The sequence below is a fragment of the Penicillium riverlandense genome, assembly GCF_028828495.1.
Source record: "Penicillium riverlandense strain IBT 135883 chromosome Unknown utg000011l_segment0_segment0, whole genome shotgun sequence".
Classification (NCBI taxonomy): domain Eukaryota; kingdom Fungi; phylum Ascomycota; class Eurotiomycetes; order Eurotiales; family Aspergillaceae; genus Penicillium; species Penicillium riverlandense.
Genome location: NW_026643201.1, coordinates 490,371 through 506,978, shown reverse-complemented (window position 1 = coordinate 506,978; position 16,608 = coordinate 490,371). Strand labels below are relative to the sequence as shown.

Here is a 16,608-nt window from a genome sequence, read left to right as displayed (position 1 = left end):
CTCTCCCATGGAGCTGACAGGGGCTTTGCAAGTGATTGATTTCAGAGATGAGCCATTATGACATCGATGATATATCTCAACCTGTAGAGCATGGATCATGGGAACACAACTCGGATCATGCTCCACCTCTTTGCTACTGTGCAAGCCCCCTACGCCATCCAATATGCAATCTACAAGCCCCTCCCCATCTAGTGGACTGGAAAGTGGAGTCGAGCCGACGAGTAACTTTACCAACATCCCCTCAGATTCCTTCAGCTTCTAACTGTCTTCGTACAGTAAGAAAAGTTCTCAACTCCGACGGAAGAATAGTCGAGAACACCCATCGGGATACAGCCTTTCAGAAAATTAGTAACACCTTCCATTCCTTTGTAGGTCTCTTTTCATATCTCACCTTTGCACTGGCGTGGGACGCGCTCGACGCCGATGGCTGGACTCACTGGAGGCCTAACTTTATCCTACCGCAACGCTAGTGCTTATGTCTTCACCATCGTGCGGCCGCACAGCGTATCCACTTTCCTAGGAACGATGGTAAGCTACATAATCAACCAACCTCCCCTGTTCCGATGTAGAGTATCTTTTCAAACACAAACTTCATATCCATAGTCCCAAGTCCGATTGCCATCATGGTGTACACCATTTATGAGGGCTTTGTTCTCCAGACAAAGCGGGCTTTAACCGCGCTTTCGCATATCCTCCACAAAGGCGAGGAGCGGCCCGACGCTTCCAGTCTGCCGTCCTGTCGACTCCACGATGACATGAAATCACTTAGCTATCAAGTGTTCGCAGCAACCGCGCAAACATCGCTGGTTCTGGCTAAACTGACAGCCGAACCATTCCCAACCGAAGACACGAGCAAGGATCTTGTCTACACATATGCGGAAATGTATACGCGCATCGACAAGGCGCTCCAGGCCCTCGACGCGGTTGACAAAGACATCATCCTCGAACATTGCGAGGATGTCGCGCCCACGCCTCTGGGAGGGAATATGATACCCCTGTCTGGTATTGCATACGCGTGCATTATGCAGGCTAATATCTTCTTTCACGTTACTACTGCCTATGGCATCTTGCGCAAGGAAGGCGTGCCTTTGGGCAAGGCGGATTATATTTTGCCTTTTGTAACTTCCTAAGGCTTAGCTTACCGTTGATCAGAACATTTGACTTCAACAAAGCGCACAGAATCACCAGTTCTCTTCCTACACGTTTGTAGAATCTAGGCACAGCTGTTGATCCTCCGAATAACATCGCTGACAATGATTCTATCAGGAATTTATTTTCCGGGAATCAAGTCGTGAGAACATAGAGGTAAAACGGAATTTGAAGGGTACTGTACCCATAACATAGCTTTGGTATGATCTATAGTCACCCACTATAAACAGACTTTTGTGATATAAGCACTGTCGCGCATATCCACACACGATCGAGGCCCTGGAGGTCTGTGCCGGCCACAAACGGGCGGTACGAGCTATGGGTAGACGTCACTAACGAAGGAAGCGGTAATACAGAGCAACAGCTATTGATAGACACAAACGCGAATTATGTTGGCCTTCTAGGATAAGTCATTCACAGCAGTAGCACAGCCTTCGCCATGGAAGAGGCAATGAAGACAAAGGCAACGAAGGAAAAGAGTTTATAGACCTCTTTTCTTCTAATTACGATTAGGGGTTTAGCTGATTCCTTCCACAGAGAGTATAATAGATCATACAAAGCCAAGATTCTTGAAAGCCCTTCGGAAACCGACGTCCCTAGGTTGCACCTTTCCCCTAGTGCACGTTCTTTTTCAAATACGCCAAAATGCCTGGGTGGTCGTAAATATCCATTTGCCGAATCTGCTTCGGAGAGGAACCGAAGTCCTGTGGATTTGAAGCATAAGCGGAAAAATAATCCGTAGTATGTCGAAAGTCTTCCATAGTCATATTTCCAACGACACCGGGATTTGACCGCGATCCTTCACGCCTCACTGCCACAACGTTGCCGGCCCAGGGATATGCCGTCTTCTGTTGAGTTGCTGTCAGGATACTTTGGTTGATTCTTGATCCATCGTGCTTGAAGTCGTCGCGATGGACAATTTCGATGTTGTAATCAAGTTCCTTTTCTCTGACGGGATTTCTTTTCATCGAATTTCGGCCGGGGAAGGCATGTCCATCACCTAGCATACTGCCGGAATCATCATATTCGAATCCCTTTGGGTCCAGGGTACATTTGAGCCACACGAAGCGAGGTGTTTCTGCATCCGCAGGGAAAAGAATCGCCCGCTTGAACGTGACATTTCGGTCTGTGGAAAGTGGTGAGGTGATAAAGTGGTTGAATGAATCGCAGAGAAGCTTATGAGTAGGCCAATCTCGATCGCGACATTCGTTAGAGCAGTATCGTGAAGATCGACAACCAGCACAAATATTTACTCCAGGAAGGTTGCACATTGTGCATATTGCATCGGCGGAGGTCGACATTGATGAGTGCTCCAGGGCAGGTACTGCAATATTTGCGGTTTCAGCTTGTCCTTTCTGGGAGTCGTGAATCGGGACTAAAGGTCCTTGCCTTGTAGCCCGAGAAGCGAGATATTTGTTGTCACCTTGGTCTGCCTTTGAGTACCCGGTATCCATCTCATGTAGTGCTACGGCATCTGTTGCGCCTATCTCCTGCGGTGCTGTGACATCTGCAGAGTCTATCTCCTGTCGCGCTGGGGTATCAGTAAGGCCTATTTCCTGGGGTGCTGCGAAATTTGTATGACCCTTGAGCTTTGACGGCATACCACACCGTGTGCAGAATGGTGTCGTGATTGGTGTACCGCAGTGACCACAGTGATTAGCGCCACCCAAGTCCGGGGGCGTCGATCCGAGCGAGACAATCGGTTGCGCCTGTGTCCGCAGGCCTGTGCCGAAGCCCTGACCTCCAACATCGTCTCCGGCCGGCTTGTGGGTAGCCACAGTCGCAGACTTCCCTAGATCCCGGCCACGACGGCGCTTTAGATACCATAGTAAGAGGGCAAGTAGTATCAGGAAGATGCTACCACCGACGCCGACTCCAATGCCTACTTTGGCGCCGGTGGATAACCCGGAGTTCGACGAACTCGTCCCAATAGAACTGGATGTCGGGATGGCGTGTCCAGTAGACGTCGTGGAAGAGGTGGTTGTAGAGGAAAGCGACGAGGAAGTGGTCGATGAAGTCGACGAGCAGCCGGCAGACGAAGGAAGAGTAACCTCACTGGAGCTACAGATTCCATTTGCTACCTCGATCGTCTCTAAAAGAAATGCCAGGTGAATTAATCAGTGTTTAAAAGTGGATTGGGTTGTATATTAACCCTTGCTTCACATCGAAAGGTCCTAACAGCCTTCTCCAAAAGTTCGAAATGAGATGACTTACTTTCTTGGTCAGCGGAATCGCACTCCTTATAGACACAGCAACTGATGTACGAGATAGAAGACGGCGAGTCACAGATGCACGAGACACCGGTGCATGATGCAGGTAGCACATCATCAACGCAGGATAGCTATGTGGTTTAAAATCGTAGCCGTTAGCTTCTGTGCCACCTCAATATCTTCTACCTGTTTCTCTTCCCTAAGCCATTCCGCAAGTCCCGTAAAACTCCCCTGGGTATAAATCAAAGATATAGGGAGGGTTAAGAGAAAGAGGTAGATACAGCGCAATTTGGAAGTTTGTCAAGAAGAGAAGACTGGGAAGAGCACGGAATGGCAAAAGCCGTCAAGGTCAAGAACACGAGCGTTTGTTTCATCCTGTAAAGACCTAGTAGGCTCTTGTATTTTAGGGCGTTCGTTTTCGAGGCAGCCTAAAAGGAACGGAAAATAAAGAGTGTGGAGAGAATTAGCCAGGTCTTTCCCCATCTTTTGAAAATCTCTGGTCTTCTCCGTACTTATTGTTGGGGAGGCTGAGAGCTCGTATTTTGCCGTCTCTTGGCGCAGCACCGTTTACTGAACGAGGTTAGTGGCACCCCGCGCCAAACCATGCAAGGGTACAATGGGAGCATCTAATAGGGCTGTTTCTCGCATTTCCTCGTAATAACCCCTGAAGCGATATTCTCATTCCCAAGCGAGTTCATAAACCAACGCGGCCCTGCAACCTTCATCTTGAACTTTCGCATACTACCTCAACGGCTTCGACCATAGACACAAGTCGTGCGTCTTGTACAAGCCTATTCAAGATGTGGGAAAAATGGAATATTATCAACAATAGCATTGTTTGCATGATATGGATATGAATATGAATTGTGCATGATAATAAGAGGAATATCCATTTAGCTAATATCCATGAAGGTAGTAGAGACCACAGCCACAAGCTAAGAATATCAAACTAAATACTAAGAAATACAGGCGTGTATCCATGTATGAGACGAGGAAAGACTCAATATGAAAAAAGGAAGAAGTAACGACGTGAAAGATAAAGAAACCCTCTGGAAGAAACTCCTCAATCCGCCTCAATCTTAGCATACCCACCACGCCCCCTCCGAATGCGCTCATCCAAACTATCCTCCTGCGCGCGCTGATGCAGCTGCGAAACAAACCGGCCCTTATCCGAGCGCTGCCGCTCTTCCACCTCCCGCTGCTTCTCTTCTTCGGCGGAGATCACAGCGATCCGCTCGCGGCGAATATCCTCCATTTCGCTGGCGTTGGATTGCATCTCTGCCAGCTTGCGGCGGCGCTCTTCTTCTAGATCTTTCTGGTCGGGTGCGGGTCTGTTGTTCTTGGGAATATTGTGGGACGGTGCAGAAGGACGGTCACGGTCTCGCCGGTTGTTGTTGTTGTTAGAATACTCGCGGTTGTTCCGGTCTTGCGTTGGACGCGGAGATGGTGAGCCTCGCCGAGTATCTGAGTCGCGCCGTTCATCGCGGTGGCGGTTGGAATATGAGTCGCGTCTTTCACGGTGATCGCGACGATCTCGTTCGCGGTCTCGATCACGATCATCTCGACGGGCTCTGTCGTCGTCCCTCCTGTCACGGCCCCGATCACGATCACGATCTTCTCCACGGCGTCGATCATCTCGATGTTCACGTTCTCGCTCACTCCTGTGTCGGCGGTGTGACGACCGCTCCGGCGAAGCGGGCGACCTCGACCGATGACGGTGCGACGAGCGGTGGTGGTGCCGATGCCGACGATCATCCTCGGCCTCATCACTGTATCGTCTGCGCTTGGAATGGCGATCCCGGTCACGATCACGATCTCTCTCCCTCTCACGACCGCCACGCTTCTCCTCCCTGTCCTTCCTCCTCAACTGCTCCTTAACCGCAGCCTCATAAGCCGCCTGCTCCCTCTTCTTGACCTCCAGCAACGGATCATTCATAACCTTCGTCATGGTATCCCTCGCCGAAACCACGCCAGGCGTAGGAGCAGCACCATCTGCGCCATTCGCAACATCCGCTCCCTTCTCCAACTTCTTATTATCCGTATCATTCTTCAGCAAGATCCCATCAATCCTCCGCTTGCCAAGCAAGTACCCCTCCATCTCCTCGGAGTACTGGCCCGTCGCGCCTGAGGGCGCCTGATACATCCAGTCGACACGGCTCTGTTGCTTGCCCTTCCCGGAGGCTTCTTGGAGACGTTGCAGCTCTTGGATCTGGCGCTCTTCTTCACGCTCGCGCCGGAGCTGGTCGATCCGTTTGCGCTCATCGAGGGCTTTCTTTTCTTCAGCCCAGACGCGCTCCTGGTTGCGTAGGAGCGAGGGGTGCCATGATCTGGTGGAGGGTTGGTGGTTAGTTTTTTGTTGAGTTTGTGAAGAGATGGAGAGAGAGGTGACGAGAGGAGAGGGGAATGGGCAGAGATGACATTCGGAGTACTCACTTCTTCAAGTTCAGATCACCGCCACCCATTTTGAAGTCTGTGGTGCTGAGGAGAGGCGAGGCGTGGGAGAAGAGATGGAGGTTGGGTTGGGTTGGAGAAGTTGCGATAACTGCCTGATACGGGAATAGGATAAGCGCCACTCATGCCTCAGGCCACAAAATCATGTGACCTGCACCAACTCTCAGACTACTGCTACATGGACCTGAAAGATATACATCGAGATGAATTCGATTCACTAACACCTGTGAAGACTCAAACGAAGGGAAGATCTCGGCGCCAGAGCAGAACCAAGTATAAATAGAATCATGCAAAAATTTACCACATGAAAGGAAAAGAAAAAGAAAAACGCTCGCTCAATTCTCCATGACACAAAAAGAGACATCTTTGCTGTTTTCTCTCCCATTACCCACCCAGCAGCGGAAGGGTGACCCCCCTAGATACAAGGGGACACGAAGAAGACAGAAAGGACAAAAGGAAGATAGACAGGAGAGAGAAGAGCTATATTCCACTCATACAACCGCGATCCCCACCCAACAATCGATGTAGAACAAAGAAGAATGAGGACTTTATTTGCCGGTCTCCCAGCCCACCCAGTTGCGCGACATCACGCGCCATACTTTGCACTCGCCACTGCGCAGGTCGCCCAGCTTGAAACTTTCAATCTTGACCTTCTTGCTCTCGCGACCCTGTTCCCAGGCCCGGATCTTCTTCTTCGTGCCGTCCCAGTCAACGACAACACCGACGTGGTCCGGCTTGCCCACCTCGGCACTGTACTTCTGGTGCATGGTGCCGCGGTGTCCTTGGAACCGGGCGTTGCGGAAGCTGACGATGTCACCGGCGCGGATCTCGTCGTTCTGGGAGACGGACGCGTTGGCCAGGTTCGAGTAGACCAATGCACCATAGGCTCGTGTGCCGACAGGGAGTAGCGCATCAGACAGGGGGCTGAGTAGATGCTGAATCAATCCGAAGGGAGTACCGTCGCCCACCGTCGTGTTTTGGATTGAGTTGATGGCTTCGGAGATTCGGGTGCCGAGTTGGACGTGCGCCTCTTCTAGCTGGTCCTGACGGGGCTGGAGAGGCGGGGATTCATGGCGCTGCTCCAGGGAGGCGTCTGCAGGGTTTTTGGCATCGAATTGCACCGTCACCACGGTCTGAGAATAATCAAGGAACAGCACATAGACATCCTTGGACACCATTGTCTTGCCACCTCGCTTCGTGGAGGAAGACTCTTCGACCTCATAAAGAAGATCTTTGCGGTTCTGGAAAACTGGCGGAGGGGTGTTGGGCTGGGTCCACCAAAGGGTATTCTCAGCAAGATCAATGTCCTGGGCAATGCATCCCTGATCCACAGATGGACGAGAGACGTCCATAGATCGCCGGACATTGGGCTGGGCTCTCATAAAATCCATAGACTGACGCTGGCTTCGAGATGCGGATGGAGACGGAATGGCTGGTGCTTGGCTCGGCGGGGGCGGTGGTGCGAGAGAAGGCCGTTTTTCGTGCTGCGTTGTAGAATAGCTTTGCGGACTCTGCACGGGAGAAGCTTCGTACAGATCATCTTCTTCATCGGCGGCCTGTGCTTGCGGAATCGGAGGAGGGGGTGCCTCTGGTCGCCGACCCTGAGGAAGAGGCGGGGGAGTAGGCAGGCCGTGTTGAGGAGTAGAGTAGTTGAAAGGATCGTACTCCTCCTCATCATCACCACCCGATGACTCCTTGGGGGGCGGAGGTGGAGGCGGCCCTCTAGGAGTGTCGATGGATGCGCGAGCATTTCGCGGTGGCTGGCTCGGAGGAGGTGGTGGGACTGCCCTTGGGGCACTTGGAGGCGGCGGTGGAGCCGTGCGGGTTTCCTGGGAGATTATGGGCGAATGGAGAGAATGGTCATCGGTGATCGTGCCCTCATCGAAGCTGGAGTCACGCTCGTGGGACTTCAATGCGTCCTTGAACTTCGCTGAGGACGCAATATCAGTGTCATAGTCACCGTCATACTCCGTGACCTCGCCTTCTGCTTCCTCGCCTGCCTGCCGGGGTGCGGAGATGGCACTGCTACGACTATCAGCAGTGGACCGGCGGCGTAGCTGATCCCGGGGTGGTGGGGGAGGAGCGCGGCCTTGCGATGGCGGCATAGGCGGATTTTGCGGGATGGGAGGAGGAGGACGACTAAGCCTCTTATCCTTCTCCGTAGTTGGAGTTGACCCAATGGTAGACGGGGTGTCGTAGGCCGAGGAACGGCGAGAGTCAACATGGTCCGGGGCCGCTGGTGCAGGAACTGCTGGCGGAGCAGCGCTCAACGACAAGTTCCCGGTATGCACAGACAGCTCATCATCTGATTCATCTCCAGTGTCTGCGGGTTTAGGGGGCGGAGGAGCTGGTCGACCTGGTAATAAACGTAAGCATTTCCATACGGGGAAAAAGTGGGCAGGACCTACCTCCAGGAACTGGCGGAGGAGAAGCAGGATGTTCAACTGGCACTGGAGGTGGGACGGGGCGGGAGTCTCGGGGTGGTGGGGCGGGAGCTGTGCATTATGTTAGGTTAGCTGGCCATACCACAAACAGTTATACAAAGCATCTTACCACGAGATGGAGGAACTGGTGGTGCCCGGTCAGTAGACCTACGGGGCAGAGCACCCTCGCGGACCGTATCTTCCACGTCAGCAACCTCATATGCAGGATGCTGCTCAGAGACAGGGGTTGCCAAAGGCTCTTCTTCCTCCTTCTCGACATCGGCAGATGGACGGGGCGGTTTGCTGCCAATGTTCATCCCAGGCATTGGAACCATAGGAACCGGGGGAGCATTGGTAGGGGAGGTAACCTCCGACTCTCCAAGTCTCTTCTCCGACTCGCCAGGAGTCTTGGGCTTGCGAGCTCCAGCAGTAGGCATGCCGCCGGGAGGTCCGAAGAGACCCATCATGCCCATTCCACCGCTCATCTTGGCCATGCGGTTTCGCAGTTCCATCCTGCGTCGGGTTTCAGGGTCCATATCTTCCTCTTCTTCTTCACCGGTCTCCTCTTCGACATCCGCCTCGTCGCCTTGCTGTTCAACAGAGCGCGACGAGGGCTGACGCTGGATGCTTGGATGAGAACGCTCCTCATCCTCATCCTTGCTGGTGGAGGTTTCTCCAGCATCCTCGGAATCTGCTGCAGCAGAATAGTCGGCGTCGTTGGTATCACTGACCATCTCCTCTGGCGGCGAAAAGGGCGTGGGCACTTGCGGAGCATGAGCACTACCCCTCAAAGTATCGACACTGGGATCACGCGCAGACTCCAAAGCTTCAGTTGTTCCAGGTTCTTCAGGTTCTTCAAGTTCCTCTCCAGGCGTCGCCGGAACAGCCGGCCCCTCAGCCTGCTTCTTTGGATGTCGCGACTTCTCTTTTTTCTGGGCCGCCTCCGCATGACGCTGAGCCTGTTCCAGCTGCTGCTTTTGCAGGAGGGCAATTCTATCCTTAAGCCTGGTGGGTTTGGGCTGGTCTTCTTCGCCCTCCGCCGGCGCCTCAGTGGGAAGCGGGGGCGGCGGCCGGCTCTCCGAGACGGGAGGCTCGCGAGCAATTTGTTCCTGGACTTGAGGGTCTTCCTCCCGCTTGTATATTTTGGGGGCAGGTTCCCTTGGTGGAGGGACGTAGGAATCCTTGCTGGGAGGAGCCGGCACAAACGGCTTCTTAATGAAGGACGATGACGAGCCGCTGGGCTTGAAAGGTGTGACTGGTGCCGCGGCGGGCTTATTGAAGGCGGCAATGCGATCCTTGAACGACGAACCGCTCGGCTTCTCTGCGACAGCCGGAGGCGGGGGCTTGGAGGCTGCAGGGGGTGGAGGGGCAGCCGGTTGTGTCGCCGGCGGAAGCGAGGCCGCCTGCTGAGAAGATTGAGTAGGAGCTGGCTGGGGGTGCGCAGGCTCTTCTGCGGTGGCCTGCTCCTCTAGCTCTGGCTCCGGCTGCGAGTTGCTCTCCACGACAGGGGATTCCACGGGGGCCGGAGCCGGCGGGGGAGCAGGCTCAGCCTCCTTCTTCGGCCTGGCCGGGCGCGACGGGCGCGGGGGAGCAGGCGGCTCATACCGTTCGACGAAGTTTTTGGGGAAGATACCTTCCTGCTTTGCTCCCGAGCCGTCTGTGTATTCACCATAGTACCACTCAGCATCCTCTTCAGCGGTGACGGTCAGGACCTGACCAATCGGAAAGCTGAGGTCGTCATCATGGCCCGACGCATACTCGAAGACGGCTTTCACCGTGAACGGCGGGCTGGACATCTGGTCCGTTGGAATTCTCGCTCAATACAGGACTGGGAGAGGGGTGGGGGCAGAACAATGGGCGATGCGGAACAACCGGTGTGTGACGGCAGTCACTGGAGAGGGAAGGCGGACTGTACAAGACGAAGCACCAGCGCTGAGACCTGTAGCGTGCAGTGGGAGGATTAAATTGCTGTGTCACGGACAGGGTGGTAGTCAGCGTGGATGAAACATAGGCGGTGGTGCCTAGCAGGAGAGATGACGATGAGGGGGGGGGGGGGTGGGAGGGGGGAGAATGGATGGGATGGGGGAACAGTGGGAACACACCAGTTGAAACACAAAGGACCGAGCAGCCTTGGATCAGGCCAGAGATTGTGAGCCGGGGGGGGAAGATGGGAGGGCCAAGGCGATGGAGAGGAAGGAGGGTGGAAAAAGGATGGGGGGAGAAGTAGTTAGTGAGGTGGTCGGTCGTCACTTGGCGGGATGAGATCCACTAGGGCAGATCGACTACGAACACTGCTATTATGATTGTAGTATTGGTTATGGGGATGTTGATTCTACATGATCATAGAAAATAGTGATGATTATTATCAGGATAGTCTGTCTGACGGGTTCGTGCTCTATACCCCCAGTCCGTAAGCTGCCCGAGGCCGACGTCACCAGATGTATATAAGAGACGGGATGCGCTTCCCATTCGCAGATTGGAATGGACAATAACTAACGCATAGTTCACTAGTTAATTTAATTATTACCACCTAGACTGCCAGCTCAGCAGCCTGTTCATTGGGCGCCCCCATCACAATCTGGGGGAATTTGCCTCTCTGCTCGCGACCCAAACTTCTCACCCCGGCCACCTTTCTCTCTCTTCCTCCAACCATCCAACTTGACCCATCTCATTCCACCACCTTCGCCCACCATGGCCACCCCCCCAGACCGGGCACAACAGTCCACCCTGAAAACCTCACTACCCACCGCCTACGCCGCCGTCAACGCCCAACAACCTCGCCCAGCACCCCCCTCCGAACTCACTCCCGAAGAGCAAGAAAAGTACCTCCTCGCCCGACCCGGCGCAACAGCCCAACACCTAGACATCGCCCTGCAGCACGCCCACCAAATCCAAGCCCAAAAAGACGCCGAGAACCTGATTCTCGACCGGATCCTGGACCTAGTCACGCTCCCGACGTCCCCATCCGCCGATCCCGCCACACCCTCCGCCGAAGATGCGCGCACCTTCAAAGCAGCCCTGATCCCCTTCCGCCCCAGCGACTACGATAACCTGGTTCTGGAGCGGAACTACGATCAGCTCTGCGGCTACGGGCTCTGTCCGCGCAGACATCGCAAGGAAGAGAGTGGTTCCGCGCAACAGGGCAGCTTCAAGGTCAAATGGGGTGCTAAAGGGAGTGGGCCTGGTGGCCGAGGACGCAGTATGGATATCGTCCCGCAGGAGACGTTGGAGAAGTGGTGCTCGGATGATTGTGCGGAGAGGGCGCTTTTTATTCGTGTGCAGCTCGCCGAAGAGCCGGTTTGGGAGAGGCGTGCAGGGGATAAGCGCAATAGGAATATTCTGCTCCTGGAGGAGGCGCGTGCGAAGCGAATGCAGGAGGCTGCTGCTGCTGCGACTATTTCGACTACTACAGGCTCATCTTCAAAGGATGTGGAGGGGAAGGCAGATGTTACGGCAGATTTGGAATTGGGCAACTTGTCGTTGCAGGATACCGATCGCGGGAAGGAACTTGCTCTGGAGCGCGGTGATGCCGGTCTTGTGTTCCGGGATGGTCGTGTTGATGTTCGGATCCAGGAGAAGGAACCTGAGCTGCATCACCCAGTTGCTGCTCCTCAGCTGCGGCCGGAGGATGCCACTGGAGGTTCCATTGAGGGCTATGTGCCTTCGGAGGAACCGGGCAAGCAGCGAGCAGCAGATGATGATGGAGACGTGCTCGATCAGATTTGACAGACGGCGCAGGCCGTGGCATAGCATTTGAGCATTGTGATGTTCTCCGGCGTTTTCTTTGTTTTCCCATTGCATTTGATTTTATACCCAGGGGGCAGCAATGTATATCTACGAAATACTACATCTTACAAATGACCATTCGGTATTGTTTTGCGGGACCTACGCAGAAACCATGCACAGTCCCGACCAACGGAAGGTCTTTCTTCAGACAAGTCCCCAACCTGCTGAATCCTACGTAGATCTGCCCTGAGACAGACACGAAGAGGAAGGGTAGTTGGCAATCAAGCATCAACCCTCATGTAGAGAGAATCAGCGACACCGATCTCAGAGAATCATAGTTTTCATTCCTCATCTTTGCATAGCCTCCATTCTTAGAACCTAAGATAAGTCGAGCGAAGACACGCAAGCCAGTGGGTTATCGGATAAACGCCAGGAGTCGACCGAACAGAGACAAGACATGAAGTTGGTTTTTTTGTAGGGGGTCGGGTGTGGGTGCATTTAGCGGGGACCGAAGCGACGAGGGCGCTCAGCAACCTGCTGCTGGCTGACGGTGACGACGTTGACCTTGAGGTTGTCGAACTGTGGAGATTGTCATTTAGTAAATGGGTTTTGAGAAAATGTTAGGTTTGACTTACGCCCATCGACTTGAGCAGATCCTTGGTCTCGGTGTCGACGTCCAGCTGGCCGGACTCGGTCTGGGAGACGTCCAGAGCGGAGATCTCGGGGACGTACTGGTCCTTGCGCTCACGCTCCTCCTCCTGGAGCTTGAAGGAGATACCGCGGACGGGGCCACGCTGGATACGCTTCATCAGGTGGGTGGTGTAGCCAGCGATCTAGTCACAAGGTCAGTTAGGGCAGATCATAATGTGGAATTGTGCGTTTCTCACCTTGTTGCGAAGACGCTTTGAGGCAATGATGGCGATCTCATCGCAGATGCGCTTGTTGGTCTCGAAGTCGAGAGTCAACTTGGGGTAGTAGCGCTCGATGATGACCTTGGCGGAGCGCTTGACGGTCTGGAGGAAAAGAAATATTAGAAAGGTATGCAGTAAGTGAGGGGTTCACAATGGTATGCTCACCTTAGTCCTGACGCGACCCATGTTGGCGGTTGTTGGCTGGATGGATGATCGAGGAGAGGCAGAGATCCGACTTGAATGGGTTTCGCTTGTGTGTGGCCAGCCCTAGCCCTAACCAGTCACGTGAAATAATTATGGTTACATAATATATTGGTACCCGATAAGTCAGGCAACAATGGACAGTACAAATGAAATGGAGGCTCGATTTAACTATATCACAACAGGAATAATGATGGGAGTGGCTTTACACCACCTCTTCTAATCGTACAATGCTGCGCCCTAAGATCCAAGTTTCTCGACAAGGCTGCGAGCGACATCCTCCGTGCCCTTCATGGGCTGTCGAGTCGGTCGGTTCGCCGGAGTCGTCCAACGCGCCTGGTTCAACGGGGTCCGGTCCAATCGAGGGACCCGACCGTGAGCACCACGGGCAACGTCTGAGACATTCGTGCCTTCGGCCGGCTTGTATTCTTCGATACCGTAAGGAAGCTTGGCCATTTCCGAGGCGCGATTAGACACTAGGCGAATTCGGCCATCGGTATCAATTGAGGCCCGGATTGGACTGGCCCAGTACTTGGCACCGCCGGGGATGGACGCGTCGAAGGACATCAGGCCAGCCGGCATGTCGGTATGGAAGGTCATCCCATTCAAATCCTCCACTGCAATACCACCCACACCCGCAACGGCCCTGGACGCCCGGCCCCTAAAGCGGCCCTTGGGACGCAAGATGCGGGCCTGGACCGGCTTCTGGGTGACCTGCGGTCCGTACTTGGGGTGGTTGTATATCAGTGCGTGCGACCGCGAATATGACAGACCCGCAGAGGGATGTGTGCGCGGAGGACCGTTCTTAGCGTAGTCGATGGCCGCCAGACTGGTCCCAGGGGCCTCGTAAGCCGTGTTCGCAACTCGGTCATTAGGCCGATCCGGAGACGATGAAAGGTCCAACAGTTTAAAGAGAACGGGTCCCATCTCGGTCGGGTTTGCACGCAGGGTCTTCAGATACCGTTGGAAATCCTCTTCCGTGATGGTGGGAGGTGCGAGCGTTTCCAAATCCTCTCCGTTGTCTTGGGCCTTTTTCCGGGCTTCGGCGATGCGCTTCTCAACCAATTGTTCACGCAGTTGTCGCAGAAGCTCAGGCTTCCGACGACTCACTGTTTTCAGGTAGGTTGCGAACTCGGCTTCCGTCAGTCCAGCCAGCCAAGGTCCGGTGTGTCGGTATTGCTTGACCCCCGGTTCGCCCAGGCGCTTGCTCGTCTCGGAGTTGTCGAGGGATTGTTCAAAGGGACTCCTATGCTCCGGCATAACGTTCGTCGCATATTTCATCTCGAAGGGAAGCGATATAGGCATGTGCAGCTCCTGGAACTTTTGAAGGGTAAGGGTGTGGTCCGCGGCAGAGTCAAAGTCGGTGACATGTTCATATGTGTCAAGAGCGTTCAACCGGACAATCGGTCTTGAAGATTTTTCTGACGTCGACTTTGCCGGTAACGCCCGCTTCAGACCCCAATCGCCCTTGGCTAGTGATGTTCGCGGTGTCACGATCGAGGCTCGGGTCGGGTAAGGGAGTGTCGCGGTGTCGGATTCGCGGACAGCCTTGGACGTTGGCGGATCCTGAGGCGGGTTTAAGGCCGGTGGAAGGGCAAACAGACGAGACTTCCGCAAGAGATTCGCCGTTGGCGATAACCTGGCGGACGCCATCTTGCTGTGACGATGGGATTGAACCGAGCGAGTCGGAGAGGAAAAGTTGAGGGTGTGGATCCGGCAGAACGTAGAGACCAAACGCGCAGGATTGCCAAGGGGAAGTAAATAATGTCGGTCGTTCTCTACGTATTTTGAGCTTGCATGTCTTTGCAAAGAGATACAATAGAAATCTCTAAAAAAGCTGGCATTCAAATTTTTGGTATATATATCTCCCCTCCATCTGACAATCTAAGCGCCAACAGCCTGCAATGAAGTAACCGTGTCTGCGACCGTCTCCTTCAGCGAGCGATATTTCAGCCCCAGCACCTCCTTGGATCTCGAGTTGTCAATGCCATAGATGCCGGAAGGAAGATCGTCTGGGGAGTCTTTGGGTGGCAGCTTCGACTCCAAGTCCGGGTGCGTCTCACGGATGTTATCCGCCAGTGCCTTGTTGGACATATAGCCAGCCGTGACAAAGAATCTCTGTCCGCCAGCCTCGGGGACTTCGATGGCTCGGACGTGTGCAAGTGCTACATCCCGGACATCCACCCACAGGAATGTCCCCGTGGGGGCGAGGCCCTCCTTCATCTTGCCCTGGACGAGATCTCGCATGCGCTGGTTGGACGTATTGATGGCCTCGAGGGAGTTGAGGTAATGAACGATAGGTCCCAGCACGAGGGGAGGGTTGATGGTGGCGATGTCGAACTTGGGCTTCTCGTTCTCGACAAAGTCCCAGGCGGCTTTCTCTGCAAAGGTCTTGCTAGCCCGGTAGACATTGGAGTGGTCCATGGCCTCCTCCCAGGTGACCGGATTCCAGTCCTTTTCGCTGTAGGTCTTGGGATGTTTTTTCGGGTTCACAATTGCCGCAAAGGACGAAGTGATGACCACTCGCTTGACGGTTGGCGCGTATGCTTTGATTGCTTTTAGGATTCCCGTGGTTCCATTGATAGCGGGGTCCAGGAAGTCTTTGCGCGGGTCTGCAACATTGAAATGGAAAGGGCTTGCAGTATGAAGGACATAGGTAAATGGAGGATTTGATTTGACAGCCTATACATGTTAGTATACAGGCATGGTAGAACCAAGTTAAGTGTTACCTCATCGAAGGCACCATCTTCGGCGACATCTTTCACCACCACATAGGACAGCTTCTCCTTGGGCGTGTTGGGATGAGCATCGATAATGCGCTTTCCCTTCTCCTCGGAGCGAACTGTGACGACAGTATCGAAGCTGTTTTCCCGGTCAGAATTGGTGATGTTGATTGAGAGAGGGGTTCATACCCATGCTGCAGCAGGATATCAACAATGTGGGCGGCAATGAAGCCACTGCCTCCTGAGAATATAGTGAGTCAATGCTCCAAATCTAGGCTTAGAGCTGCATATTGCATACCAGTCAAGAGCACCTTCACCATGGTGATGTATATGTTAAGAGTGAGAGAGAGGAAAGTTGGAAGGAAGGGGACTGGGGCTTTATCAGGACACCCCTCAATCTCGTCATATTCCCCACCATGGGACATAGTTGGATTACAAATACCGCATTCCCTTTCAGTGGCTGGTTTCCCTGAATCATATTATTTAATTCTGCCGATAGATAGATCTACGCTTAACTGCGGCAAGGACTGAACGGTGAGAGATCCTGTTTCTGTAACTATGCATGGTTCATGAATCTATACCGTACTACTGGCTTGTAATTCAAACCAGGATCCTAAATAATAAATCACGACAGACAAATAATCCATCACCATAAAGACAACGAATAATATCATGTCCCCTATACTTCTTCGTTCTAGGTAGTCGGTCGGCCCTGCTCTCGTGGTGACAAACACCAAGTGGACCGTGCGCCCGACACGACTCCCCCGAGCACCTGACCTCCGTCCTTCCCATCTTCACTTTCCACTTTCCGACA

The 16,608-nt window shown here is 53.8% G+C and overlaps 8 protein-coding genes across 8 annotated transcripts; 2 read left to right on the top strand and 6 right to left on the bottom strand.

Moving 5' to 3' along the window:
* Window positions 1–623: 623 nt before the first annotated feature.
* Window positions 624–1,130, top strand: N7474_010893 (DUF1993 domain-containing protein; the record flags this gene model as incomplete). Its single annotated transcript, XM_057202303.1, has 1 exon — window positions 624–1,130. The coding sequence occupies one exon, from the start codon at window positions 624–626 to the stop codon at window positions 1,128–1,130; it is 507 nt and encodes a 168-aa protein (XP_057047587.1).
* Window positions 1,131–1,763: 633 nt separating this feature from the next.
* Window positions 1,764–3,474, bottom strand: N7474_010892 (Zinc finger mynd-type protein; the record flags this gene model as incomplete). The annotated part of the gene is made up of 2 exons (XM_057202302.1): window positions 1,764–3,200; window positions 3,364–3,474. 2 exons carry the CDS (start codon window positions 3,472–3,474, stop codon window positions 1,764–1,766), a joined length of 1,548 nt encoding a protein of 515 aa, XP_057047586.1.
* Window positions 3,475–4,422: 948 nt separating this feature from the next.
* On the bottom strand, window positions 4,423–5,821 carry cwc25 (U2-type spliceosomal complex subunit CWC25; the record flags this gene model as incomplete). The annotated part of the gene is made up of 2 exons (XM_057202301.1): window positions 4,423–5,686; window positions 5,793–5,821. 2 exons carry the CDS (start codon window positions 5,819–5,821, stop codon window positions 4,423–4,425), a joined length of 1,293 nt encoding a protein of 430 aa, XP_057047585.1.
* Window positions 5,822–6,358: 537 nt separating this feature from the next.
* N7474_010890 (SH3 domain protein) lies at window positions 6,359–10,805 on the bottom strand (the record flags this gene model as incomplete). The annotated part of the gene is made up of 3 exons (XM_057202300.1): window positions 6,359–8,157; window positions 8,364–10,029; window positions 10,770–10,805. 3 exons carry the CDS (start codon window positions 10,803–10,805, stop codon window positions 6,359–6,361), a joined length of 3,501 nt encoding a protein of 1,166 aa, XP_057047584.1.
* A 119-nt stretch (window positions 10,806–10,924) lies between these two features.
* On the top strand, window positions 10,925–11,959 carry N7474_010889 (Rtr1/RPAP2 family protein phosphatase; the record flags this gene model as incomplete). Its single annotated transcript, XM_057202299.1, has 1 exon — window positions 10,925–11,959. The coding sequence occupies one exon, from the start codon at window positions 10,925–10,927 to the stop codon at window positions 11,957–11,959; it is 1,035 nt and encodes a 344-aa protein (XP_057047583.1).
* Window positions 11,960–12,457: 498 nt separating this feature from the next.
* N7474_010888 (40S ribosomal protein eS17) lies at window positions 12,458–13,056 on the bottom strand (the record flags this gene model as incomplete). Its single annotated transcript, XM_057202298.1, has 4 exons — window positions 12,458–12,538; window positions 12,595–12,792; window positions 12,847–12,972; window positions 13,036–13,056. 4 exons carry the CDS (start codon window positions 13,054–13,056, stop codon window positions 12,458–12,460), a joined length of 426 nt encoding a protein of 141 aa, XP_057047582.1.
* A 255-nt stretch (window positions 13,057–13,311) lies between these two features.
* N7474_010887 (mitochondrial 37S ribosomal protein bS1m) lies at window positions 13,312–14,724 on the bottom strand (the record flags this gene model as incomplete). The annotated part of the gene is made up of 1 exon (XM_057202297.1): window positions 13,312–14,724. The coding sequence occupies one exon, from the start codon at window positions 14,722–14,724 to the stop codon at window positions 13,312–13,314; it is 1,413 nt and encodes a 470-aa protein (XP_057047581.1).
* Window positions 14,725–14,955: 231 nt separating this feature from the next.
* Window positions 14,956–16,114, bottom strand: N7474_010886 (SDR family oxidoreductase; the record flags this gene model as incomplete). Its single annotated transcript, XM_057202296.1, has 4 exons — window positions 14,956–15,753; window positions 15,801–15,933; window positions 15,984–16,035; window positions 16,093–16,114. The coding sequence occupies 4 exons, from the start codon at window positions 16,112–16,114 to the stop codon at window positions 14,956–14,958; spliced, it is 1,005 nt and encodes a 334-aa protein (XP_057047580.1).
* Between the last annotated feature and the right edge of the window lie 494 nt (window positions 16,115–16,608).